This window comes from Mytilus galloprovincialis, chromosome 5 (assembly GCF_965363235.1).
Source record: "Mytilus galloprovincialis chromosome 5, xbMytGall1.hap1.1, whole genome shotgun sequence".
Classification (NCBI taxonomy): Eukaryota; Metazoa; Mollusca; class Bivalvia; order Mytilida; family Mytilidae; genus Mytilus; species Mytilus galloprovincialis.
In genome coordinates this window covers 74125616-74153355 of record NC_134842.1, presented here as the reverse complement: position 1 = coordinate 74153355, position 27740 = coordinate 74125616, and the positions used below count along the sequence as shown (strand labels likewise).

The 27740-nt window shown below is 34.6% G+C and overlaps 1 protein-coding gene across 1 annotated transcript; it reads left to right on the top strand.

Moving 5' to 3' along the window:
- Window positions 1-1948: 1948 nt before the first annotated feature.
- On the top strand, window positions 1949-25034 carry LOC143076389 (Na(+)/citrate cotransporter-like). The gene is given in 13 exon segments (XM_076252126.1): window positions 1949-2082; window positions 5708-5857; window positions 6278-6393; window positions 6617-6835; window positions 8271-8429; window positions 10593-10718; window positions 11160-11252; window positions 13336-13440; window positions 15169-15260; window positions 16041-16153; window positions 16971-17132; window positions 18865-19002; window positions 24837-25034. Coding segments are annotated over 13 exon segments (1767 nt in total). The 5' UTR covers window positions 1949-1983; the 3' UTR covers window positions 25032-25034.
- The last annotated feature ends 2706 nt before the right edge of the window (window positions 25035-27740 follow it).

Below are 27740 nucleotides of genomic sequence, written 5' to 3'. Positions count from 1 at the left end.
ATGTACTCGTCCTGTTAACATTGTCCAAAAATGTGCAATATTTTTTTCAATAAAGAAAACTTGTTATTGTAATCTTCAAAATCACGTTAGCTAACTATTCCATTAAATTATTATTAATCAAAATATCTGACCTGACCCTGCTAAGTGAGCTTTGCTCGTCACTTGGCGTTCGTCGTCCGATTTCGTCTTTGTTAACTGTTACGAAATTTAAGGATCGCCTGCTAGTTTTGGTTAACATTTTCAACAATTACCATTGGTGTATCTAGTTTAAAAACTGTGTTTAATAACCCTGCCTTTCAGCCAAGATAGCCAACAAGGTTAAAATTAAAACATAGGAACAAAATTCAAGTGCTGTCTATTCAGTAAAAAACGTAATGAATAACGAAAACCTGGTGTGAAAACATTTCTAATCCGACATCGGACTCGGACTTCTTTTAAAATTAGTTTTACTGCGTGTATTGCTTCATACGTGTTTCTTTATTCTACGTTGGCAAGAGGTATAGGGGAGGGGGGGGTCTCACAAAACATGTTTAACCCAGCCGAATTTTTGCGCCTGTCAGGAACCTGGCCTTTACTAGTCTTTTATCTTTTTAATTTAATCTCATTTACATGTGTTGAAATTCAGTGTGAAGCCCATTTTCACTGAACTAGTACACACTTTTATTTAGAGGCCAGCTGATACCACCTCCGGGTGCGGAATTTTCTCGATGCGTTGAAGACCCATTGATGGCCTTCGAACGTTGTCTGCTCTTTGGTCGGGTTGTTGCCTCTATGACATATTTCCCGTTTTCATCATCTCAATTGTTTTAGAATGTTGAGCTCTGCCTAATGTCCATTCGCGTCAAAGCGGTCAAATGACTTCTTATAGAAGTTATCGACCTTAGTTACATTGTATATGACGAGTTTTCTCACTTGCATGTTCGCCTGTTATATTGAAATATATAATGAATAGATAGACATTTTTAATAGAAAAAATACCAGCAATAAAGATCTATTGATTTTCATATTTCTTTATCCCCCCCTTAAATTCCGTCTTTAAAAAAATGTCTTTCCGTTTCCATTACCGTTCCGTTTCCGCCGTTTAGCAACACCCCCCATTGACAGGGGGTCTCGTTATGATTTTGTCAATCCGACCGTTTATAGAACATTAGATTTTAGATATGTATACCTTTTTATATATTGCGTTGAAACTGGACATTTTTACCATCTTGGTAGGGTTTATTATTTGGGAAAAGTGGGATACCAAAGGCTCAGATTCCGAGAATAATGTCAAGTTGACTTAAGGCGAGATTTTCGGCTGTGACATTAATACATGGCTGTTCATATAACAAATAATGAGAAGTTTGTTGACAATATCATAAATTTCTTATAGTTTTCCCAAACTATTCATATAATTTCAAGCTAGGAAAATAAACTCATCATAGATACCAGAATTAAATTTGTGACTTATTCCAGCGGCACGTCCTATCATCTTAATTGAATATAGGAAGTGTACCCCGAGGGGAGTGCAATCCAACCGAACCGAAAAATATTTTGAACGATTTTATGATAAAACATGATACCCCCCCCCAACATTATACATTTTCTATAATCAAACGAGAAGTACAGACCCTCTACACCCTCTACAGCATTAAATCTGCAATGGAGTGTTACTAAAATTTAGAATCGGGTTATCTTAAGCGGTAATTTCCTTCAAAAACCCTTAAAGCTTGTATCTGAAAACTAATCCCCTTCTGTTCTATCTCTTTGATTATAGATGATGTTATACAGTTTATTTCCTGATTGACTTCAAACGGTTATTGTCGGTACGTTAATCTCATTTGAGGTACTTTCGTAAACTATTAAAGAAAGGTAAAGTCATATCTATCTACAACAATGTATGTATATAGCGATACCTGCATGTCACCTTTGAAGAGAAGTTGACAGTTTGTATATATATATATTATATATATGATTTAAACCATCACAATTAATAACCTAGATATGGGTGTATTACGAGATTTATTTCGATTGAGGAACATTTTTATCATAATTCTGACACCTATAATACTATTGCCGATTATTTATAGCATTGAAACAAAGGTAAGATTTGTTTTCGTCTTTTCTTATTCAATGCAACTAACTAGTACACAATTTATTAAGGGGCCAGTTGAGGACAACCTCCGGGTGCGGGATTTTCTCGCTATGCTGAGGACCCATTGGTTGCCTACGGCTGTCGTCTGCTCTTTGATCGGGTTGTTGTCTTTTTGACATATTCCACTCTTAATTTTATTAACATTGCTAGATCACAAAAAGGACCAAATTGATGAATTATCCTACGAGATAAACATGATAAATACCCGTGTTTGTGTAAAATTTATGCAGGAGCATGTGTGGTTTTCTGTTTATCTATATAATAAGATACATGTACTATATACAATTTATAAAATTACTGTCGACACATCTTTCCAACTTGTATATTATTTTGACAGTTGTGATTTATAAACACTTTTCAAAAATTAATGTTTTGTATATTTACAAGGCGTATACACCTTCTGTTTTGCTAAATTCTGATAGAAAATGTATATGACCAAGAGTTTCGTTCGTAGTTCTTCGTCCGTTTCGTTCTTTGATTGATTTATTGGTTGTTATTTATTAAGTCCAGTGTTAATTGATTCATGTTAGTAAGGACGAGAATTATCTTTTCTTATGTATATCATTGTCTGACAATCATACAGCATTATAAAGTTCACGAGTGTAAATATATATAAGTAAAAAGTGTTCCTGCAACAAAAAAGTACTTGTGAATTTAGTAGCAAAAAAATCCATGAAGAAAAGTACTAGTACTTAACATGTTAAATGGAAAGTTGATATGTAGCCACTTCACAGAATATTACTGTACGAGAGCAATGCAGTATGCATTACTAACTATAACATGTATTTGAAAAAAATGAATTGTGAGAATATGTAAATATGTATTGATTGACTGTTGGTTACTTAACGTCCAGTGGTAAATATTTCATGACCGTTCAGAACTATTGACGTCAATAATGTATTAGTGTTTGGAATCTGATGTGCATAAAAACTAAAATATTCTCTTTTTTTACAGCAAATAAAAAAAAAAACAATCCTGTAGTACATAAAATGTAAACAAACAGATATGAGCGTATACATGTATCAGTACAAAATTAAAAATCTGGCAATTCGTCACCAATAACAGCAAAAAAAACTTACATTGAAATTCTCATTTACTAACTTAAACAGAAACATTGTAAACAATCCCGTTTTTCCTGGTACACTTAAAATGTAGGTAAACAAATATTTTAAAATAGCCAATTTCAAACTTATGTTGATGTATATAGTAATAAGAGATGTGGAACGACGATCAGTCCCTTATTTAACAAGGATATGATTAAGGAGGTATCCTATTACCTTATATAAATATATTTACTACATTGAATACTAAAGTAGATTTGCACTTTATATCGTTGTTGTGCAGGATAAAAGAATGAACCGCGCTAAAACATCCATCAAAAAAAAAAAAACGTCCAAAAAAAGTCGAATACATTTTAAGAATTGTACTTTTATTTGGTAGATTTCTGTTTTGTTTTTATTATTTAGAGGATAATGATGTTAAAACAAATAAAACAAAGAATCTTTTTAAATATTTTTCTTTATCGGACAATCATGTCGTAAATCAAACTTTCTGTTTCCTTTATATGCATATGAGATATCCTTACGTATTTTTGTCAGTTTTTGAAGAGTAGGCGCAGTCAATGAGATATGTTGTATTGGAATATTTTACGTGGTCTAGCAAAGACTTTATTTTTATAACAAGAAATTAAATTTTTGGACAGATGGCTTTTTTTTTATACCGTGACTTTTTTAGATTATTTCAATAATTTTTGTTTGACCATTTTACATTTTATTTTATTATTAATATTTATCCATTATTTGCTTATTGTTAATCAAGTGAAGTCCCTCTTTGAAAAATACCACTTCAAGATATAAAAGGGTCGTGTCATCGAAGGTGTGACTAATATATGTCCTAAGTCCTGCTTGGAGAATTGTTACTCTAAGTGGTGTTATCGAAAAGATCTTATTTAGGATATGTCCTAATTTTGGTACAAACTTTATGACTACTTACAAGATATCTTATGATAAACACGTAGTAGGTCAATGTCAGAAAAATATCAACTATTTTGTATGAGGCTTAGAAACTGGGTAAGGGCCCAGTTTTTCGCCGAACACAAAAAAGTTTATATTTTTCTGACATTGACCTTATATTGTTTTCATACTGCAACTTACTTTATTTTTTTGTAAGTCAAATTCACCCTTACATCCCATTTTTTACATTAATAGTCAGCCTACTTATTGCGCCTTTTAAATCAATCTGACCGTGTAACAGTTCGTACCTGTATTACTTGATTATTTTATTATGTGTACTTGTCCTGAATATGTATGTAATGTTTGTCACTGGACGTTTAACAAACAACTTGATCGATCACTCTTAAGAAACAAACTGTCCTTCAGCAAATAGATGCGCACATTCATTTATACATTGACAAAATTACATTGACTTATCGAGCTAGTCATTAAAAATACAATCATATAAATGCATGCTGAATATGCGAATCATTTCATGAAACATTTTTTGGATAGTTCTGGAAAAAAAATATATATAATTTAGACGCATTTTATTTTTGCCTTTTTGTCTAATTTGATTCGAGCGTTACTGTGTTTGTAGACGATATGTAGGCTTTGGTCCTGAATTCGTGCACTTATATTTTAATCCTAGTAACTTTGATTGATTTATTCAAAGGTATCGTTGAAAATAAATCAGTTTATTTGTTCGATCATAAGTTAACAAGAGTGTACTTTAGTTAATAAGTTAAATATTCTTCATTTTGACCGAATAACACTCAAAAGTTAGTTAATTTATACAATATGTCGTGTATCTATTTACCTGTAACCAGTAATTTCATGTTTTAAATGTTTAAAATGTCTTTCAACCTTAATGTATGTTTATTCAATAGACATGTTGATGTTGTAACGCTTACATTTTTTTTCACCGAAGATATTCATATTATATAATACTTGGAAGGTGTGGCCTACTGGATTGGATATTATATACCCGTTTGAAAGAAGCAGGATATAAACTTTACGTCTATCCGTCCGTTCGTCCGTTCGTCCGTCTGTTTACCTCCTCTCCTATAAATTGTTGGTTCAATTTTCTATAAAATTGAGAATGGAAATCATTGGCGGATCCAAGGGGGGGTAGTGTTCCGGGGTTGGAATCCCCCTTTTTTGCGCCAATCAATGCATTTGAATTGGAATATATAAGTGAATCCACGCCCCCTTTCTGTCCTGGGTTGGAAACCCCCCTTTTTTAAATGGCTGGATCCGCCCCTGAAAATGGGGCATGTGTCAAAGAGACAAAAACCCGAAACCATCTATTTATAAATCTTTCAACTCTCTATTTAGGGGGTAACCCGGAATTCTGAACAAACCGCAATATTTTAAATAAATCTAATAGCGAAGAAAATAAAAAAAATCCTCAAGATGGTCTAAAAGAGTGAGAGCTACTTTTGTAATTTCCTACACTTGAGAGTTAAAAATTAGTACACCTCACCCTCCCCGAATATTTTGTCGCGGGGACATGACAAACAAAGATATTTTTTTTTTCTAAGAGGGAACATTATAATTTTTTTTTCTTTTTACACCAAAGGAGGCAAAATGTGCTTATATAGTTATACTTATGGCTGTGTATTGGATAACGGAGGCCTTACCTATAGCTGTGACGTCACTGCTACCCATCATTCTCACCCCATTGACAGGATTGGGCAGTGCAAAAACTGTGTCAAGCAAGTATCTTAATGTAAGTTCACAATAAGTTCATATGTAATATTTAGTTTAAACAACGTCTAGTGATCAAATGTAATAATATCAAAACTGTTTTGTGCACTATCGCCGTTATGTATTTCATATTCATGTTGCTCAAACTTTAATTTACTCGTTTTAACTTATGATACACGCATGCGTTCAATCTAAACTCTGAAGTTTAAAATCGCAAAACAAAAACAGCAACAAAACCTTTCAAACGGTCTAAAACTTGACAATTAAAAACGTTACTCTTTCAAAATATAATTAGAAAAAAAAAGGAAAACAAATATCTCTGTTGTTTCTAGATGTTACTGAGTATTTAATTGAAACAGCTAACTTAGTACAACATTTTGAGGAAATATGTATGCAAAAAATCAAAAAAAAAAAAAAAAATGCCATTCATATTTTTCTTAAGGACGTTTCTATGTTATTTCTTGGTGGACTAATGATGGCTGTGGCTATAGAACATTGGAACATCCACAAACGATTGGCACTTAGAATTCTGTTACTTGTTGGATCCGAACCAAGATGGTATGTAATGTTACATATTTCAGGCTAATGTTACATATGTCAAGCTTATGTTACCTATTTCAGGCTATTGTTACATATTATTGGCTAATGTAACATATTTCAGGCTAATGTTACCTATTTGAGGCTAATGTTACATAATTCAGGCTAATACTACATATTTCAGGGTAATGTTACATATTTCAAGCTAATGTTACATATTTCAGGATAATGTTACATATTTCAGGCTAATGTTAGGACTTATGTTACCAACATGGTTCCTTTCAATGTGGATCAGTAATACAGCAACAACGGCCATGATGATTCCTATAGCAAACGCCATACTGGTACAGCTAAAGGAGGCAAAAGAAGAAGCAGAAACAAACGGACATCTCGCTATTGAAACGGGCAAGTTCCATATTACATGATGACGAAAAACGTTAAAAAATGCAACAAAGAAAATCCAGTTTGAATGCTTCTCTTTTTTTGACGAACACCGTTGATTTTAAGTCAAGTGAGCTAATAACTTTTGCAATACATAATCATTTCTCTGTGACATCGTCTGTGTTATTTATTGACCATTGCATATTGCAAAGAGAAGTTTCAGAGCCTTTAGACAAATACAGGTATAAAATTTATATGAAAAAGCTGAACGAGGTAAAGATGAGGAAAAATGGTATGATTTATAATTAGACCATGTACGAATGGACAACATTATGGACTAAAATGGCATCGATTGGGAGAGTTATGGGTTGCTTTTTTTCTGAAATAGGGATGTGACCCAGTACAAAGTCTATTATCTTAAACAGTTCTTCTGCAGTACAAATACACATCTTGAACCAGATTATGTTAAATCCAATGATCCTGATTGGTACGCGCAACGCTTTTATCATTCTTGCACCAACTGCATGTCTGTGTCCATAGATTGTCAATTATAAGGTTTACTATGTATCTCTTTTTAACATACCCTATTGTGTATAGCGGTTCGCCTCTCATGTCATTCTTCCCAATATTTATTATTGGAGTTTTTTGCATTTTTTTTCCCTGTCATGAATATATAAACATATACCCATGCATATTTAATAAACAACAACCAATCAACCAATAAATGAATAACTGTTCTAATGACCAAAAAGTCATCTTATTCAATGTATGTATGATTTAATTGGTAAAAAGATTTTACAGTGTATTAGTTGTAGTTTGTTATTAATTTTATTGACTGTTTCTTTGGTATCTTTTTCCTTATTTGCTTGCTCTATATATTTATGAAAAAATGTTACCCTTATATATGTGATATTAAACTCAAGAATTTGACTATATTTATTTCAGATCATGATAGGGTTAGATTAGGTGATGTTACCCTATTTAACTATATATATATATATATATATATTTATTTTAGATCATAACGATGTTAGATTGGACGATGTTACCCTTACAGATAATGAGAAAATAATGGAACAACAGAATAATGGTGAAGTAAATAAAGAAGAATACGAAAAGTCAGTTGATGCCAGTCTCGCTGTTGACTCAAAAAGATATAAATACACTTAATGAAAAAAGCATTACCTTGCTATTAGTACTAGAATGCTACTATCCTGTTCCCTTTTCAAGTTTGTGACTACAGAATTAGACTAGATATCGGGTTTGTAATAGCATGAGCAACACGACGGGTGCCACATGTGGAGCAGGACAACCTGAGATTCCCCCAGTGTATGGTGTGGTTCGTGTTGCTTAGTCTTTAGCTTTCTATGTAGTGTTTTGTGTGTACTATAATAACTGTTTGTCTTTTGTCTTTTTCCTTTTATGCAATGGCGTTATCAGTTTATTTTCGATCTATGAGTACGAATGTCCCTCTAGTATCTTTCGCCCCTCTTTTTTAAATGTTCATTTTATTGTAGAAAGAATTACATACCCGAAACATCAAAGAAAGAGAATCAAGAATATAAAAGGATATGTAAGATGTTGTCTATCTGTATAGCACATACAGCTAATATTGGTGGTATAGCTAGCCTGACAGGAACCAATCCTAATGTTATACTGAAAGGACAAAGTGATATGTGAGTGTTTGGAGTTACTAGTATATAAGTGAGCTGTGTGATGTCAATAGTCCTCAATTTTAATTCCTATGGCAATACTAGTCAAAAACTATTGTTTATAGACACACAATTACATCGTTTTTACATTTTCTTCAGCTACTCCTTCTTCGTGTCCCAAAGCACAAAGGATATACCGGAAAAATAATCCGTCGGCATTACATGGCAACCTTAAATGCTATGATAGGGCAGGTCTTTTTTTAATACAGATACCTGTTTTTGGTTTTTATTCTTATAGGTTCAAAACATTCATATTATTTCAATTATATAGAATATACTTCTGGAAAACATTTGTCACTCACATGTTTAAGTAAAGTAATTCAAATTCACTTATCTTGTATATATAAAAAAGATGTGGTATGATTGCTAATGAGGCAACTCTCAACAAGAGACCAAAATGACACACGAGTTAACAACTATAGGTCACCGTAAGTCCTTCAACAATCAGCAAAACCCATACCGCATATTCAGCTATAAAAGACCCCGAAATGACAATGTTAAACAATTCAAACGAGAAACTAACGGCCTCATTTATGACAAAATTTCGGTATGTTCACTCGGGTTGCATCACAATGTCCGGACTCGGTAAAGCAAAAATTACGTTTGAAATATTTTGTCTACGCGTACAGTCAAACCTCTTAACCAAATCTTTATGTCTAGAATTTAGTAATTTTTTTTAAATCAATTGGTGGTAACGACGTCTCTGACTTAATAATTCAGACATTCATATAATTGAGAATAGAAACAGGGAATGTGAAAAAGAGACAACAACCCTTCCAAAGAACAGAAAACACTCAAGGGCCACCAAATTGAATGTCCACCAATGATCACCAATATGTCTTTAACAAACAGCTGGAAAATCCCGCATCGGAGGTCCCTAAATTATTAATGTATATTATTATACCTCAGTATGTTTTTCTATATAGAAAATAATGAAATAGTTGTGCTATTTCATTCCACAGACTATTTGCTAGTTAATAGTTTCAGAGACTATTGCCCCGGTTAATAGTTTTATAATCATCTTTCTTGTACTTTTTCATGCTAATTTTTCATTGGACAATAATGATGCCATTGACTATTTTGCTTGGCAACCTCAAACTCTAATATTGTAAATGGTATAATCTGTTTGTGTCGATTGTAATTTCACCTACAAGAAGCAAATATAAAAGAGAGAAAATCTTGGCGCGCATTTTTCAAAGATCTAAAATATAGTACCTTATTCATAATATGGGTTTGATCGTTGTATTCTAAAAGTGAATTTGTGTTTGGTGTACTTTAGCTTAGATTTATCATATGCATGGAAAATTTAACACGTCAAGTATTTCTAGTCTTGATTGCAATTAATGAAATATTTACAAATATAAAAAAAACGCATAGTTCAGCTTGTTACGTTATGTGACATTTTTTGTCTTTTCTATCAGATGATACATGTACACTTTTAGAAAATTAGTTAATTTGGTATATAAAAACACTTAATAACTGTGTTGTTCCGTATAATAAAACACATAATGACCTGTTGTGCGGGTAATAGCAAGTTTGTTGTCCCTTCGCATACCAACTATTGCACTCGGCTTTGCCTCGGTCAATAGTTGGTATCTCATGGACAACAAACTTGCTATTACCCTTACACCCAGTCAATAGGTGTATACTATTTAAACGAAAATTGACGTCACTCTAAACTCCTAACATACAAATAAACCATATAATTTGGAGAAATGCCATTTGATATTGGAATGCCTCGCCGCGATTGCTTTCAGCCAATCAAAAGAACAAATTCTTATGAAACATACATTGTTTACATAATTTAGATTTGTGTTCATACTTAGTCCTATAATATATGCCTTCGCATTATATATTCACTATTTAACGTTTGCATGCTGATACTTTATTTTTTTATGTTTTGTCTAAGGCACATTGATAGTAAAACATATAGGTGCCAAACATATATATATCAGAACAGTAAATAGAAATAGTAAATAATGCCACAGAGGTCATATGTTATAGGACTATGATCATACTCAACTTGTGTTTATATTTATCCTCAAAGTGCTATGTTCTTTAAAAGGATATAACAAGTTAGACGATTGTTTCTCATTAATGTCGTGTGTTTTTTTTATTCATTTGCAGTATATATGATAGGTACAACGGAACTTCACCTTTGACCTTTGCCACATGGTTTATGTACGGATTACCAATATCAGCTATTATGCTTGTACTCGCCTGGATTTGGTTACAGATATTTTTCCTTCGTGGGTAAGATTTTATATCTTTTTATTTTATTTTGTACATCAAGTCGTCTTTTCTTTGCAGTTTATATCTTTATAGCTTAGTTTGATTATATATATTCTCCCTATATATGTGACTGTTAATTACATGTTTCATAGTATTTTGTAACGGCAAAGTAAGAATAGTATGTATCAATTAATAATACAAACTTATACGCAACCACACAGGCTTTTGTTTCTGTTCTATGTCTCACCGAGGTAACCTCTACTTAAAATGTATGATTTATATAGAAAAAAAATGATGATGTATTATAAGTACCCTCGTCTAACTTTGTAATTCTTGATTCTTAAGTTAAAATCGTAGAGTACACGTCATGGAAATCAGAATGATGTAACCTTATGTGCTAATGCACATACTAGACTTGATAGATAACCAGTCTTTTATTAGTTTGTATTTCTTTTTTTGCAGGTCATTTTTTAAATGCTGTGGAGGAACTAAATCAGCAGGTGTAAGAATAAAATCAGTTCTGAGGAAGGAATATGAAAGTCTAGGACCAGTTAAGTAAGAAAATACAGATAAGGGAGAATGTTTGGTACCATTAAAATGTTTAATCCTGCTGCAATTATTTGCACCTGTCCTAAGTCAGAAATCTGATGTTCAGTAGTTGTCGTTTGTTGAAGTCGTTCATAAGTGTTTCTCGTTTCTCTTTTTTGTGAATTCTGGACCTTGAATTTGCCCTTTGTATGTTTACTGTGCTTATCTCGAGCCAGGAGCCTGAAATTCAATCAGTGATTGTCGTTTGTTGATGTAAATCATACATGTGTGTGAGCCAAGGCTCCGTGTTGAAGGGCCGTACCTTGACCTATACTGGTTTACTTTTATAAATTGTTACTTGGATGGAGAGTTGTCTAATTGACACTCATACCACATCTTCTTATATCTATGTATTTGTTTTTGTGCATAAATTAGGTCGTTAGTATTCTTGGTTGTCGTTTTTGCATTTGTCCTTTCGGGGTCTTTTATAGCGGTATTGGGTTTGCTTATAGCTAGAGACCGTACGGTGATCTATAGTTTGTTAACTTCTATGTCATTTGGTTTATCGTCGAGAATTGTCTCATTGGCAATCATACCACATCTTCTTATTTTTATAGTTCACGTTAAACCTAAATTAAAAACGAAAGGGTATTCAAGGTCAACATGAGATTAAATAGTGTGTATATGCTTCAGAAGATGTCAAAACTCCCAAATTCTTAAGATTTACATATTCAACAAAATTGAAGAAGTATATATATTACAAACATATTAATTAAAAATAACAAAAACATAGAAAGGGTGTATTTTAATTATAACTAAGCAACAGTAATATACATCTCAGATCCGTGAGTGCATGCTCTTGAGCTTTTGGTTGCATGTACTGTTTTGTTTATTGGCGGTGAGGGTGGGGTAAATTTGGGCTATTACTAAAAAAAAGTAGGGTAATGTGGTTGTGGACAGACATTTTGCTTTGCCACATAACACTAACGAACCCCTCAAAGTGTTGTTGCAAGGATTATTAACATGTTCAAGGCGTGACATTTTCTTAACAGTATGCATCTGATGGATCGTCTCCATTCTGACCAGACGTAGTTGTGTATTTCCGCATGCCGCATAGCCAACCGGACGCTCATCTTTGGCAAGGGTTTTACTGCTAGTCAGATCAAGAATTACCATATTTTAATTCCCCAATCACCCTTGGGGTGTCATGTATAGGAAGTCAAGTTTGAAGCGCTGTCACATGTATCCGCTGTAGGAGTATATCATATACGTTTCTAATTCCTCAAAGTGTCAATGTTCTACCGCCTGGACTACGGTCATAGGGAAATACCCCAAAATGGTACCCCAAGAGAGAAATTCCAAACACTTTATTTGTTGCATATTTTTTATTTTTTTAAAATTTTTTATCGATTTCAGCATAAAAACAATATACGTATAGTATCTTGAAATATGAAATCTATTTGTATTCGGTAGAACCTCGCATTTCCCCCGTTTCTAAGCCTCATACAAATAAATTTCATATTTCAATACATTATACGTATATTGTCTAATTCTATGGTCGGGTTGTTGTCTCTTTGACACAATCCCATTTCCATTCTCAATTTTAAATTGAGGTCCGACTTATATTGATCCAAGGTCGTCAGTCGGTTTTAGTAGCAACGAAGCAGCGTATCTATTTTCGACGGGCACATAGCTACTTTTTTTTATATGGGACGTGCTCTAATGTTCCACGGACCTAGGTTGTCTTATAAAACAGCAGTTGGACGTCAAGTAATATCGGACTTATAACTTGTATTGTCTTGGTGTTTAGTGTAAAACGTAGCAAATTTTTGGTTCTAACTTTTTTAAGAAAACCAGGAACTTTCAGTATAGAAAATCCCTGAGAAAACAGATGTAACTACGATAAAATACAAAATCCATGCATACCAAAAAACGAAAAGATATCTTGTTTGTCCTATCTGAATCCGATATCATTCTGTTCGATGAACTACCAATGAAATATACTTAGTGTAATTCAAGAGTCCGACAAAAGTATACAAAAAGTGACGAACATGCTTATTAGTTCGGTTTGTGTATAATGATAGTTCAACATGTTTTTATAATTTTACAGTTTTGCCCAAGCTGCTGTGATAGGTCACTTTTTTATTCTTGCGGTATTATGGATAACACGTGACCTCGGTGGAGCCGGTGGATGGGGAGATATATTTCCCCCAAAGTAAGTATGCGGTGGATTTTTTTAGTAATAATATTATAATACATTGTTGACTGGTGTACCCCAATTTTTTACATTTTTACCTATTATGTCTGTTTGTTTTGTTCAAGCATCGTTTTCAATATAATGGAATTTGATCCGACAATCATACAAGTGAGAGGTTTAGCTAGCTATAAAACCAGGTTCAGTCCACTATTTTCTACATAAGAAAATGCCTGTACCAAGTCAGGAATATGACAGTTGTTATCCATTTGTTTGATGTGTTTGTGCTTTTGATTTTTTCCTTTTGATTAGGGACTTTCTGTTTTGTATTTTCCTTGAGGTTCAGCATTCTTACTTTTTCAGTGTTATACTTTAGCCAGGACCATTGCTTATGTCATTTATTCTTTTCCAAAAATATTGTTATGAATTTTGGGCAATTGCAAGAACATACATGTATCTGTATTATAAAAGGAATAGAGCGCATGTTTTTGGCAGAAGATTTTTTTTTTAAATTATCTCAAATTTAAACATGATTTTTATTGTTGCATAAGATATGTTTAGTGCTTAGATTATTATGTTTGTTAGATAGGCGCTATATAAAAGCTATGTAATAAAATAAATAAATAGCATAAACGCAGATAGTAAACATCACCTACACTTGTATTTTTGTCCATCTGATGAGTTAAGACTTTTTCAACTGATTTTTATAGTTCGTTCTTATGTTGTACTGTTATACCACTGTCCCAGGTTAGGGGAGGGTTGGAATCCCGCGAACATGTTTAACCCCGCCACATTATTTATGCATGTGCCTGTCCCAAGTCAGGAACCTGTAATTCAGTGGTTGTCGTTTGTTTATGTGTTACGTATTTTTTTCCGTTTATTTTTTTTTTACATAAATAAGGCCGTTAGTTTTCTGGTTTGAACTGTTTTACATTTTCTTATCGAGGCCTTTTATAGCTGACTATGCGGTATGGGCTTTGCTCATTTTTGAAGGCCGTACGGTGATCTACAGTTGTTAATGTCTGTGTCATTTTGGTCTCTTGTGGACAGTTGTCTCATTGGCAATCATACCAAATCTTCTTTTTTATATGTAATAATAAGCCTTCAAAATTTTGATTAGTAGTTATTTGCTTTGAAATAAAGGCCAGTCAACGATAACTGCGAGTAGTCTCAGATCTGTACTTTGTGGTTTTGTTGTTGTTTAGAGGGATGTATAAATACCCTGCCACATCCGTTCAGTATTTTTTTTATGATCTTTTGTATCTATCCGATGAGTAAAGAGCCTTATTTATATAGTTTGTTCTTATGTTATACTGTGCCATCTCTGTCTCCGAGCTGGTGTCTTATGCATGACCTTCTACTGTTGTCTTTTCTATGGTCGGGTTGTTGTCTCTTTGACACATTCCCCATTTCCATTCTTAATTTTATGTTAATAACGCCCCATTTTTAAAGTACGTGTCCCAAGTCAAGAGCCCGTAGTTCAGTGTTTTTTGGTTCATAACTGTCATATTTGTTTTTCGTAAACTCTTTAGTTTTAAATCAGGCCATTGAACTGTTTCGTGAATGTTTAACTTTACGTTAATATCTTACTTTGGTGGAAAATCGTCTCATTGGTAATCATACCACAACTCCTTATTTTTCAAATATATATATTTATATATAACCAACTTCGGACACACGAAATATATACACGTGTATAATTTGCATTTTAATAATCACATTCAAATGCATTGTATTTTTTATTTATAGGACAGTTACAGATTCCACACCATCGATATTGATATCGTGTAGTTTATTTATTTTTCCATCAAGAGTACCAGATGTATTTTTTTTAAATAAAGGTATGTATTCATTGATTGTTTATTAATTGCTTAACGTCCAGTGTCAAATATTGTATGTATGTTTAACGGATGTTCATGACGAGAACAAATTATATATATATATATAGTAGGTTTGTCCTGTAATAGAATCCTTCGGGGATGAAGCTCGGGGAAAATTTAGTAGACTTACACTAAAAAAACCAGGGTAAATTGGATGTGGACAAAAATTAACCTTGGAACATGCCACCTAAGGAAAAAAAAGATTAGTAACAAGGGTTCTTAATTTGAACATATCGGGGTACTTTCTCTACAAGAGGCATATAATTTAACGTCCCAACATTGACCGGACGTAGTTGTGTATTTGTACATCCCGCAAACCCAAAGGGTTTACTGTCGGTCGAAAGAAGATTCGCAGTCCTCATATTTTTTATTTTAATATTGCTGTTGTTTAAACACATTGCTTTTATGTTTCATAGATAAATGTATATAGTGGTCAAACGAGTTCGTACTGCTTAGTGTTACAAATGTATGTACAATATGTACAGAAAATATCCGAGGCATACTAGTTGTCATTTTATTTATATTTACACGTGTATTTCAAAATATATAAAACGTTAATTTTAAGATGACAAATATTAATTAATTATACTTCTCTTGGTAAATTTTTCAGTATATAATAGTATCACAGAGCTAAAAAGTGTACACGACGATTTAAAAAGTCTCATTAAGACCTCACGTCATCTCTATTTTAAGTGTTAAATGTTTTGATGACTTGTATGATGATTAATGTTCTAATAACAGGAAAAAATGAACCAATACCTCCGTTAGTACCCTGGAAAGTTGCAGAGAAGAATTTACCTTGGGGTGTTATGATACTGCTTGGTGGAGGATTTGCATTAGCCCATATAAGTGAAGTATGTTGATCATGTTGATATAAATAGTCAAATTAAATAGTTCCAAATACTACTTTTTGGTTTGTTTAAAAAAGAAGAAATATTTTTATGTAATCGAAATATATAAAACAATGGTGCTTGAGATTTCCCGGTAAATGAGTGAATTATTTATTTAGAGGTATATATTTATACAGTTAATTTACTTCCTCATGTTCTATGGCACTTCTGATGGAATGTATAATACAAGTAATCTGAGCGGTAGAGTTTTCAACTGATGCAGCTAAAAATTAGCATTTAAGTTCATGTACACACTGCGAAAGATAAAAGGTCGCTAGGTTGATGACATTTTGTCAATTGCTTTCATGTTATAAATAGAATTAAATCATAGAACTGAATATGAGCATCTGAATTTAAACATCAGTTTAAATATACACAGTCATGCATGCTTTTTTCTGTCAGATCATTTGGTCTCTTGCGGAGAGTTGTCTCACAGGCAATCATACCAAATCTTCTTTTTATTTCTTAGTAGGGGCATCGGTGGCCAAGTAGTCTTTAGTACACATTATAGTAACTACTGTTATCACCAGACAGTCAGCACCGAGGTTGTGAGTTCGAACAGCGTTCTTGTGGGTGGTCCCAACTCCAATTGTAATTGACTAGGATTGACAGTGGTCGTAGGTTTTTTTCCGGACACTCCGGCTTCCTCCATCAATAAAAACTTGCCACCACGAATAAGTCCAAAGACATGCTATAAAGTGGCGTTAAAACACACAAAATTAGATTTTTTTATATATTAGTCGAATTGAATACTCTGAAAAGATATTTTTTTCAATTTCAGGAGTCTGGATTATCTAAATGGTTAGGTAATGAGTTGGCTGTCTTTAGCGACCTTGAACCTTGGCTTATGAATCTAGTGTTGTGCGTTGTTGTCGCTGCAGCAACAGAGGTCACCAGTAATACTGCAATATGTACTCTTATGATGCCAATTATGGCTCAAATAGTAAGTAATCCACACGTTTTAAGTCAGGAACTATTCAAAAAATTTATTTAGGATTATGACTCTGTATTCACTAAGCATTTACCTACTAAGCTTACTACTCGAAAAGCAAAATAATTAAATAATATAAACGCTATTTGTTTATACGACACCAGATCAACAGTAAATTTTAAAAGTATGTTGTCCCCGTTATGAATTTACCCAAGTTTTAACCTGTGAAAACTTTTTGTGTCTCAAAATTATAATAAGAATGCGAATGATGACCTTCTGTGCATACTACTGTGCATACTACGGTTTCTGTTTTATCACACAACAATGCGAATATTTAATGAATCTTGTTTTCTATTTTTTTATACCATGTCGACTTTAGATTCCCTTAGACTTAAAAGTTTTAAATGGTCTATTGGTATGATTCTGATCTTGCGGGAACTTATGGAATATCCAGAATAATTGTGGTGTCCGTGTATTCCATCGTTAAATCTTGAAGCAAAACTTTAATAACTCGGTGTTTTAGATTGGTAAGAAATGTTTGCTTAAATTGTTTCGTAAAATATCATAATATTATTATTACTAGAACACACCCGCGATATCGCGGGCATTCAGAGGGTAGTTTAAAGTATGTAAAGTGTTGTTTGAAGAATTTTGTGAAATATTGAATGTCTGGAGAATTTCAGCAAAAGAATCATAAATCATAGGTTATTGGGGACAGGAAAATGTTTTTTTTAATCCCTCCTCCTTTATTTCCAAAATTCCCAATTTGTGGTTTTCTATCAATTTCAATATGAATATACATTTAGTATGTTATGAACATTTAAGTAAGGAGCCTGAAATTCAGTGGTTGTCGTTTGTTTATGTGTTACATATTTGATTTACGTTCATTTTTTGTACATAAATAAGGCCGCTAGTTTTCTCGTTTGAATTGTTTTACATTGTCATTTCGGTGCCTTTTAAAGCTGAGTATGCGGTATGGTCTTTGCTCGTTTTTGAAGGCCGTACGATGACCTATAGTTGTTAATTTCTGTGTCATTTTGGTCTCTTGTGGAGAGTTGTCAACATGGCAATCATACCACATCTTCTTTTTTTTGTAATCAATGAATTTTGTAAAAGATTTAATTCAAAGGTATCAAAAGTGCACATGAATAATTTTAGCGCTTATCTGTATCTATATATAAATAAAGTGTATTTACTTTCAATTCTAAGTTTTCTAATCGATCCATGGTGGTCATTGATATAGTTTACAGACCCTCTCTATTTAATAAACTCTGTGACCACCGTGGATAGTAAACTTGAAAATGATAGCAGATAGAATTCTGAAAATACACTTTATTCGTAGTATATGTATGTTCAAAGTATACAGAAAAACGCAAACCGGAAGTATAATCTGACTTAAAATTTTGTCCAATGACGAGCAATATCCGGATGCCCTTTTTCTCGTTTTTCTCCCAAAATAACTCAATCTGAATAATCATATGAATGGATGACAATTGCGACTATGCACTGTACCTATAGGACACAGAGGCGTGTTGATTAATTTATTGTGGAAAGAAGAGAAGCGACACCCAAAATGGGGTCTTCTCGTTTAATAGTATAGATTGGAAAAAAGGATATTTGTATAATGATATTTTGCGTAGATTCCGTAGTTTTTTTGTTGTTCTATTAAATTTTTCAGATTTTAACATCTGGACTAGTTGTTTATGTTTTTTATTTTCATAAGCTTTTTTTCGTACATTTGTAGGCTCTACAGTTACAACTAAATCCATTGTATATCATGTTTCCGACAGCCATTGCAACCTCCTTTTCATTTATGTTACCAGTAGCAGCTCCGCCGAATGCAGTTGTCTTTTCATACGGACATCTACGAGTTATAGACATGGTAAGTACAGGGAATTAAATGTACTCTTTTGATATAATAAAATCTACCGGTTTCAATATCAGGGCATTTTATATAGTCAATTTAATCTGTGTGACGCGCACATCACTTTTAAATACTTCTGGGTATTTAACGTGAGAACAACAAATGACATCCGTCATACATGTAACAAGTATGTTAACTAGTATCAGCATAGAAATTCATGATTTATTTTCAAATGATGAAGACATTATATTTTAATCAATTTAATTAAATTCAGGATCGAGCATGTCAGTAACTGCTAGTAGTCCTGTAATGGCCTGACCACTAAGTATAACCGACGATTGGGCTCAGGCAAAAAAGACTATCAGGTGCTGATACTTTAATCAAGAGTCAATCTAACAAATGTTAAAAAGCTGAAAAACAAATAAAATACAATTTTACAATTTGTTGAATTAATGTTTCTAGTGTATGAAATGTCCAAAATAATTGATTTCAGTCCGTTGAATCCGAGAAAATGTTGTACTTTCAAGAACGGTTACATTTCCAGTATTTCACGGAAAAAGGCAATTTGAAGGCTTTAAATGCAATGTTATATAATAAACTCACTCTGTGGTAAGCCACAAACTGTGTCCACGATGACGTCTCAACGAAATGTTCCTCGTGATGGCCTTGCAGTTTTCCTGTAACGGATACGTTTGAGAGAGGGAAAGGTAGCGATGATACGATGTTTTAACGTTCTTATAAGGTTAAAGATGAATAATCCTCCTAGACTCGAACACATAAATAGATTAAAAATATAATCAAACGAAGTATATCAATTGAGGAACAGCGTAATAGAATACTCCCAGTCTGATGTCTAGCTGATATCACTTTTCCATAACTAAATCGCATATGAATATATGAAATAAATAAAATCCAAACATCAATTGATTATGTACAAAAAGCGTAATGTCCACTATTGGTCGTATGAGAAATGTCAGGTTTCAACTTACGTCCTTTCAATATAAGGTTTCCAGAATTAGATTAATTCCACGGGAAACTGGGTTCGGCACAGTTTCTTGTCCTAAGAAGAAGGATCTCTCTAACAAGGTTGCTGTGATTTGCAGAATGTTCCATATAGTTACTGTTGAGATAGTAGGAACTGTTTTCTACAACGTTGTTAGACGGCTACGACGGTTGAAGGTGGTCCTCCGGTGGGTATGACGAGGGCTAATACTTGATCCTCTTCCGGTTTGGCGAAACATCACATCTTTTTGAGTATCAGACGAAATTAAGCGTTTCGTGCTAAAGTTCCATCCTGCTGATCCAGTTATTCTATCTGTGAAGTGGGGTCCTCTATGTTTGATTTTGTTGTAGTAATGTCCAAGCAAAAGGTGTTACTTTATGTCCAGATAAGACTGCTGGTTCTTTATCACTAAAAATAAGTCAGATTTGGCAATACTGCTTCCTCTTCGTAGAAGAGGTTGCTTGCTTAAAGGCAGATTGATATTGGCAATAGGTCCTTCTATCGGAATAGGTTTGTGAATGCTACCGATTTCCTCACCATGAATTCAGGTACTATTGATTTCGGAATGAAATTTTCTTCATCTATAGATTTTGCTATAGAAGTCAAAGATTTTGCTTTTAGTGACGCGAGTGATGTCCCTTTAGAGGAATTCGTGCGTTTACCAGGCTTGGTACTAGGTCCTGTACATCCAAGGAATTGTATTGAATGCGATTTTGCGACTTTTTCATTCGAATGAAAGTTTTTGTCGTTAGACTGAAAAACAATTGGATTTTATGACGAAATCTTTTCCTCTTTTTCCGGAAGTAGCTACTCTGCCGAAGCATGTTGTTAGAGTAGTTTTCAGGTTTTTCCCGAACGTTGAACAGACTGAAGAATTCAGGCGAGGCAAGAGACCGGTTGCTTTGGTCGCCAATAATGGCGTACATCCTGATAACTTTGTCTGTCTTGTCCTTGTGTTACACGTCCACAGGTAATATCTTGGCATAAGATTTCTCGCTCTTATGATCTTTGTAGATCTCTGTGCAGATCGAACTTTGTTTCAGCTGACTCTGTCTGCTCCCCGCCGTAGGCTTGTCTGGTTGAGCTAAACTGGGAACTTTTAGATTGTTGTTGTCAAGTGATATGAAGTGCTGTTCACTTCCACACTTGTTACAAATGATACTTGCGTTGCAGTCCCGACTTCTGTGCGTGGTTGACTCACAACATTTGTAGCATACATTGTTTTGTCTTAACAGTTCCTTGCGTTTATCGATTGGTTTGGCTCGGAATGCTAGGCATTCATTCAAGGTATGCTTTGTCTTGTGTAGGATACACAGATCTTGTTGTTGACTGCTGTCTTCAGTTTGCTGTTCAACAGCCGTCTTATGGACGTTGATTTAGAGTACGTCTGAGGTGTGAACCTTGGCGTAGCGTCTTTTGTATTTGGTGTTACTTTTGACCCAAAGATGAACCTAGGATCGTTTTTAATTTTCCTCATTTCCCTGATGAAGGTAGAGAATTATGTGAAAGGTGAAAAGGCAACTTCATATTTAGACTTGTATCTTGAAGCCCTTGTAATCCACTTTTCTTGGAGTCCGTAAGGTAGTTTTTCCACAATAGGATTTATCCCGGACGAAGAGTCGAAATAAGCAAACACACATCAAAGCTTTGGATTTTCCTTGTGATATTCAATTTCTGATAGAATATCAGACTATTCATAAAGACGTGCGTTATCTTTGTTTGTCAAGGTAGGGAAGTTGACGAGTTTACTTGTGAGAGAGGCCTCCAACATTTGTGGAGCACAATATCGCTTATCTAATCTCTGCCATAACCTCTGTAGGCCTCTTGTTAGGTTGTTGGCATTTGATGCCCTTACACTAATGGCATGTTTAGTAGACTCTGACCCTAGCCACTTAAGTAATATATCTATCTGTTCCTAGTAATTCGTCTATGACATTTTTAAAGCTGGCTTTCCATGTATGGAAGGATTCTGGCCGGTCGTTAAAGCTTGTTAGCCGGGAGAACAACAGGTCCTTACGTAGGAGAAATCTGGTTATTTCCGACGTAGGATTGATTTGTTGCTGGTATGCAACAGGGGTCCCTTCTATTACGCCTTGTTTTTGTTGTAAGATAGGGATCTCTTCTATAACGTCTTTTTTTATTGTGTAAGACAGGGATCTTTTCTTTAACACCCTAATTTTGGTGTTCAGCAGGGATCTCATCTGAAAGGCCTAGTTTTTTGTATGCTGGTTACTATTCCCAGATTTGGGATTAAGGTAATTTCCGGTGACTTAGTATCAGAAGCAAGACTACAGATGTTTGTGACGGTAATTTCAGTGCCAAGGATGGCACGAACGCTGGTGCGTCATGACTCTGCTCAATCTTAACAGGAATTTTGATTTATCTTTTGAGGTCCGTTACCTCCTTTAAAGCAGTTGATACAGGAATTTTATTGACGAAATCTTTCACACGCTGGAGCGGGTCTTCCTTTTCGTCCAGAATACGAGCCTCGGCTTCTGCGGCTGCAGCCTCTCTAGCTGCGTGCTTTTAGAAGGTTTGACTTTGCCTTTAGCTCGGCTTTTTCTCGGCTTACACGTACAGCCTCTTGTTAGATTAGTGCTTTTCTGCGTATGGCTTCTTGTTCTGTCTCATGTTCCATTTTAGCATTTGAACGCGTGACTTCCTGTTCAATTATAGTTTTTGTGTGTGCGTCTTCCTGTTCCATCTCAGCCTTCATGCGTGCTGCTTCTTTTTCCAATTCAACCTTTTTGCGTGCTGCTTCTTGTTCCATTTCAGACTGTCTGAACAGGGCCTGTTCCTCTAACATTGCCTCTTGTTGTAGGATACGTGAATGTTGTTCAACAAAGGCTATTTTTGATTAAGCGGCCTCTGCTTTGGCATGCTTCCCTCGTGCTAGGCTTGACATGTCCGATACGTTAGAGCTACCGCTGTGTGAGGTTTTCTTACCCTTAGAGCCTGAGTTCCTTGTTTGACCAGATTTAGCCTTAATGAGGACAAGACGATGCTCGTGTAAGTATTCAATGGCCAGTTCCACTTTGGACAGACGAAGATCTAATGTGAGGTTACATGCGTCCTTGTCTTTTTGACTGTCATTAAAGAAAGTCCAGATTAATGTCTGTGAGCCTCCGATAATTTGTACAGGCTGTTAAGACTTGCTAAAGTTCATTGGGAGGTGTTGTGATTTTCAGTAACTGGGTTGTTATATCTGACAAAAGGTCCTCTGGTATCTCACAGAACTGTGTAGGCTTCTTTACCTTTCTCGGTGAGATCTCGTACTCGCCTAGTCTCGGGATTTTCATCTAAATGTGTGGTATTGGACGGATTTTCTATTAGTTCTTTAGAAACATCTCCCTCCGGGGGTTGAACCTCGTCTTGCTATTCCGCGTGACTGGGATCCATGATGGCTCAACGTTGTTGGGTTGCTGCTTAGTACACACAAGTTATTTAGTCCACTGTCAGTGTAAAAATATGTACTTTGCTACGTTGTCGTTCCTTGTCCGGATATGTAAAGACAGGTTGCCGTCAATTTACTGTACGCCAAGGGATGACGTGTTCTTGCAGGTCTCAACGGGCAGGTTGTAGATGTAGAACTAACGTGGAATGGCGTTATTTGTGAGACACAACAGGCAAGTTTTAAACTTTTTACTGTAATGGCCTGACCACTAAGTATAACCGACGATTGAGCTCAAGCAGAAAAGACTAGCGGGTGCTGATACTTTAATCCACGTAAATCTAACAAATGGTAAAAAGCTGAAAAACAAATAAAATACATTTGTACAATGTGTTGAATTAATGTTTCTAGTGTATGAAATGTCCAAAATAATTGATTGCACAGTCCGTGAATCCGAGAAAATGTTGTACTTTCAAGAACGGTTACACTTCCAGTATTTCACGGAGAAGAGGTTTAATTATATGATAGGCAATTTGAAGGCTTTAAATACAATGTTATATTATTAACTCACTCTGTGGTTAGTCACGGATTGTGTCCAAGAGGACGTCTCAACGAAATGTTCCTCGTGATCGTAATGACCTTGACGTTTTCCTGTAACGGATACGTGTGAGAGAGGGAAAGGTAGCGATGATACGATGTTTTAACGTTCTTATAAGGTTAAAGTTGAATAATCCTCCCACACTGGAACACATAAAAAGATTAAGAATATAATCAAACGAACTATATAAATTGAGGAACAGCGTAACAGAATAAATCCATTGTTTATTGATGTATCATTATCATTGCTTAGATCTTCTGTTACCTCGGACTCGGACTGATTTTAATCTGAGTTGTACCGTGCGTTTGTTTCTTTTATATTGGCTAAAGGTATAGGGGAGGGAAATTGAGATCTCACAAAACATGTCTTACCCGCCAAATCCAATTTGAGGAGACTCTGGGCTTTGCAAATCTTCAATGTTTTTTGTCCCCGGCGTAATACGTTGTGGAAGAGGACATTGAAATACTGCACGTCCGTTCGTCTGCTTGTCCGTTTGTTCGGTCTTGTTAGCGCGATCCATGTACAATTTTTGCCATATTTTTATAGAACTTATACTATAAGTTAGTACCAGCAATATATCAGACAAGTTCTATAATGGTGGAAAAAATGTGGTCCACACTTTCAAACAACTCGCTACGTTGGTTTTTCAGTTCACCACATTTTTTATGTTATTTTTTCATTTACAGAACACATATTACAGTCATTCCTTAAGTAAAGGCAATACAAAAACAAAGATACTGAGTTTATAAACTGGTATCTTTAAGTGACCAATATTCATAAGCTTGTATTTTTTTCATTGTTTTATTTCAGGTGATGATTGGTTTTATAATGAACATTATTTTTGCATTGTTATATTTCAGGTGATGGTTGGTTTTATGATGAACATCATAGGAATACTGGTACTCATTTTAGGAACAGAAACATGGGGAGCTAGCGCTTTTAACTTTCACACATTTCCAGATATATTTAGGACAAACAATGTATCTGATATTGTACAGAACATTACTTTACTAGTAAATGGTACTTGTTTGTGCTCAAATATTACCATGACATAGCATTTATTAAATAAACTCTTCATATATACAAGGATTGAAAATTTATATTTACGCTTCAAAAGACTCATCAGTGACGCTTGAGTCAAAAATTGTTAAACGACCAAATAAAGTACGAAGCTGAACAGAATTGAGGACCACAAATTCCGTAACGTTTTGTCAAATACAGGTAATCTATTCCTGAGGTAGAAAAGCCTTAGTATTTCAAAAATTCAAAATTTTGTTAAAAGGATACTGCCTACCGCTCCTCTTTCTTCGATGCAAATTCTCGTATGAAGTAAGCATATTTAAAACAAAAAAGATGAACAAGTCGACAAGTAGAGAAGCGTTGTTAGTTCTCATGGGAATGCCGATGCTGTTCTCGCCCTCCGAACATAACAAATATGTTGCCAATCAAGACATTATTCATCTTGTTTTAAGTTTCCTTGGTGTTTTGTTTTATTAATGTAAGTCTCAGAGAATTTTTTGTTAGAATCAGTATGATTTTCCCCTCTCTAAGACAAAAAACTTCGAAGTATGACATGTTTTTTTATGAAACAATATCCATATCAAACTATTTCAATTTGTACTTAGTTTAGAATTATTAATACTTGTGTAAAGTGAATAAAGTCAAATGTTTTCATACTTTTGCAAGATGAAAGAGTCTTAGATTATAAGTACTGTTGAGATCTTTGGGATTTTTTATCATCCAAATCTGATCACCCCACAACTACAATAGGTAGTTTCACGATTATGTCGAAGCCCGGATTTGATTGCTGATTAAATTGATGTTAACAATAGTTATCAAAGGTACCAGGATTATAATTTAGTACGTCAGAGAGGTTTCATGGAATACTTTGACTTTTCTACTCTTTACACCAGTATTCCACATTTCAAACTAAAAGACAAATTGAAAGAGTTGGTATTGCTTTGCGTCGTAAAAAAGAATGACCAACGTAGATACAAGTATCTTGTCTTAGGGAGGGATAAATCCTACTTTGTAAAGGATCACTCTGATTCGAACCAAAAATTCTCTGAAACTGATATTATCAAGATGCTTGATTTCTTGATTGACAACACATTTGTTACGTTTGGAGGACGTGTTTTTCAACAGACTGTCGGCATTCCAATGGGAACAAACTGTGCCCCTCTACTTGCCGACTTGTTTCTTTATTATTATGAGGCTGACTTCATGCAGGAACTTCTTAGGAAGAAAGATAAGAAGTTAGCAATATCCTTTAACTCTTTTCGCTATATAGATGATGTTCTTTCACTAAATAATTCAAAATTTGGTGACTATGTGGAACGCATATATCCAATCGAGCTAGAGATAAAGGATACTACAGATACAGTTAAGTCGGCTTCATATCTTGACTTACATCTAGAAATTGACAATGAGGGTCGGTTGAAAACCAAACCTTACGACAAAAGAGATGATTTCAGCTTTCCAATTGTAAACTTTCCATTTCTAAGTAGCAACATTCCAGCAGCACCTGCATACGGGGTATATATCTCCCAATTGATACGATATTCCCGTGCTTGCATTTCCTATCATGATTTTCTTGATAGAGAATTGCTTTTCACAAGGAAGCTATTAAACCAAGAGTTCCAAATGGTGAAGTTGAAATCATCCCTTCGTAAATTTTACGGACGCCATCACGAGTTGGTTGACCGTTATGGAATAACCGTTTCACAAATGATATCGGATATGTTCCTTACGTCGTAACTACAATCCCTTTCCCTTTCATGTATGTGACCTACCGAATTAGACTATTTACCGGATTTTATATCACATAAGCAACACGACGGATGCCACATGTGGAGCAGGATCTGCTAATCCTTCCGGAGCACCTGAGATCACCCCTAGTTTTTTGGTGGGGTTCGTGTTGTTTATTCTTTAGTTTTCTATGTTGTGTCGTGTGTGCTGTTGTTTGTTTGTCTATTTCATTTTTAGCCATGGCGTTGTCAGTTTGTTTTAGATTTATGAGTTTGACTGTCCCTTTGGTATTTTTCGTCCCTCTCTTAAAGACCCAGCAATATAGCAGCAAAGGTTACACTCTCATCCATAGACTAGATAATGTTTGAAAGTAGTTTTTTGTCGAGTATGCAACTTTTGTTGCAGAAAGCTCGACATAGGGATAGTGATCCGGCGGCGACGGCGGCGTTAGCTAATTTCTTAAAAGCTTTATATTTTAGAAGGTAGAAGACCTGGATGCTTCATACTTTATATATACATGCCTCATGTTACGAACTTTCCGTCAGTCACATGTCCAATGTCTTTGACCTCATTTTCATGGTTCAGTGACTACTTGAAAAAAAAGTTTAGATTTTTTGTTATGTTAAATTCTCTCTTATTATAAGTAATTGGATAACTATATTTGGTATGTGCGTACCTTTCAAGGTCTTCATGTCCGTCAGACAGTTTTCACTTGACCTCGATCTCATTTCATGGATCAGTGAATAAGGTTAAGTTTTGGTGGTCAAGTCCATATCTCAGATACTATAAGCAATAGGTCTTGTATATTCGGTGTATGGAAGGACTGTAAGGTGTACATGTCCAACTGGCAGGTGTCATCTGACCTTGACTTCATTTTCATGGTTCAGTGGTTATAGTTAAGTTTTTGTGTTTTGGTCTGTTTTTCTTATACTATATGCAATAGGTCTACTATATTTGGTGTATGGAATACTTGTAAGGTGTTCATGTCTTGCTGACAGGTGTCATCTGACCTTGAC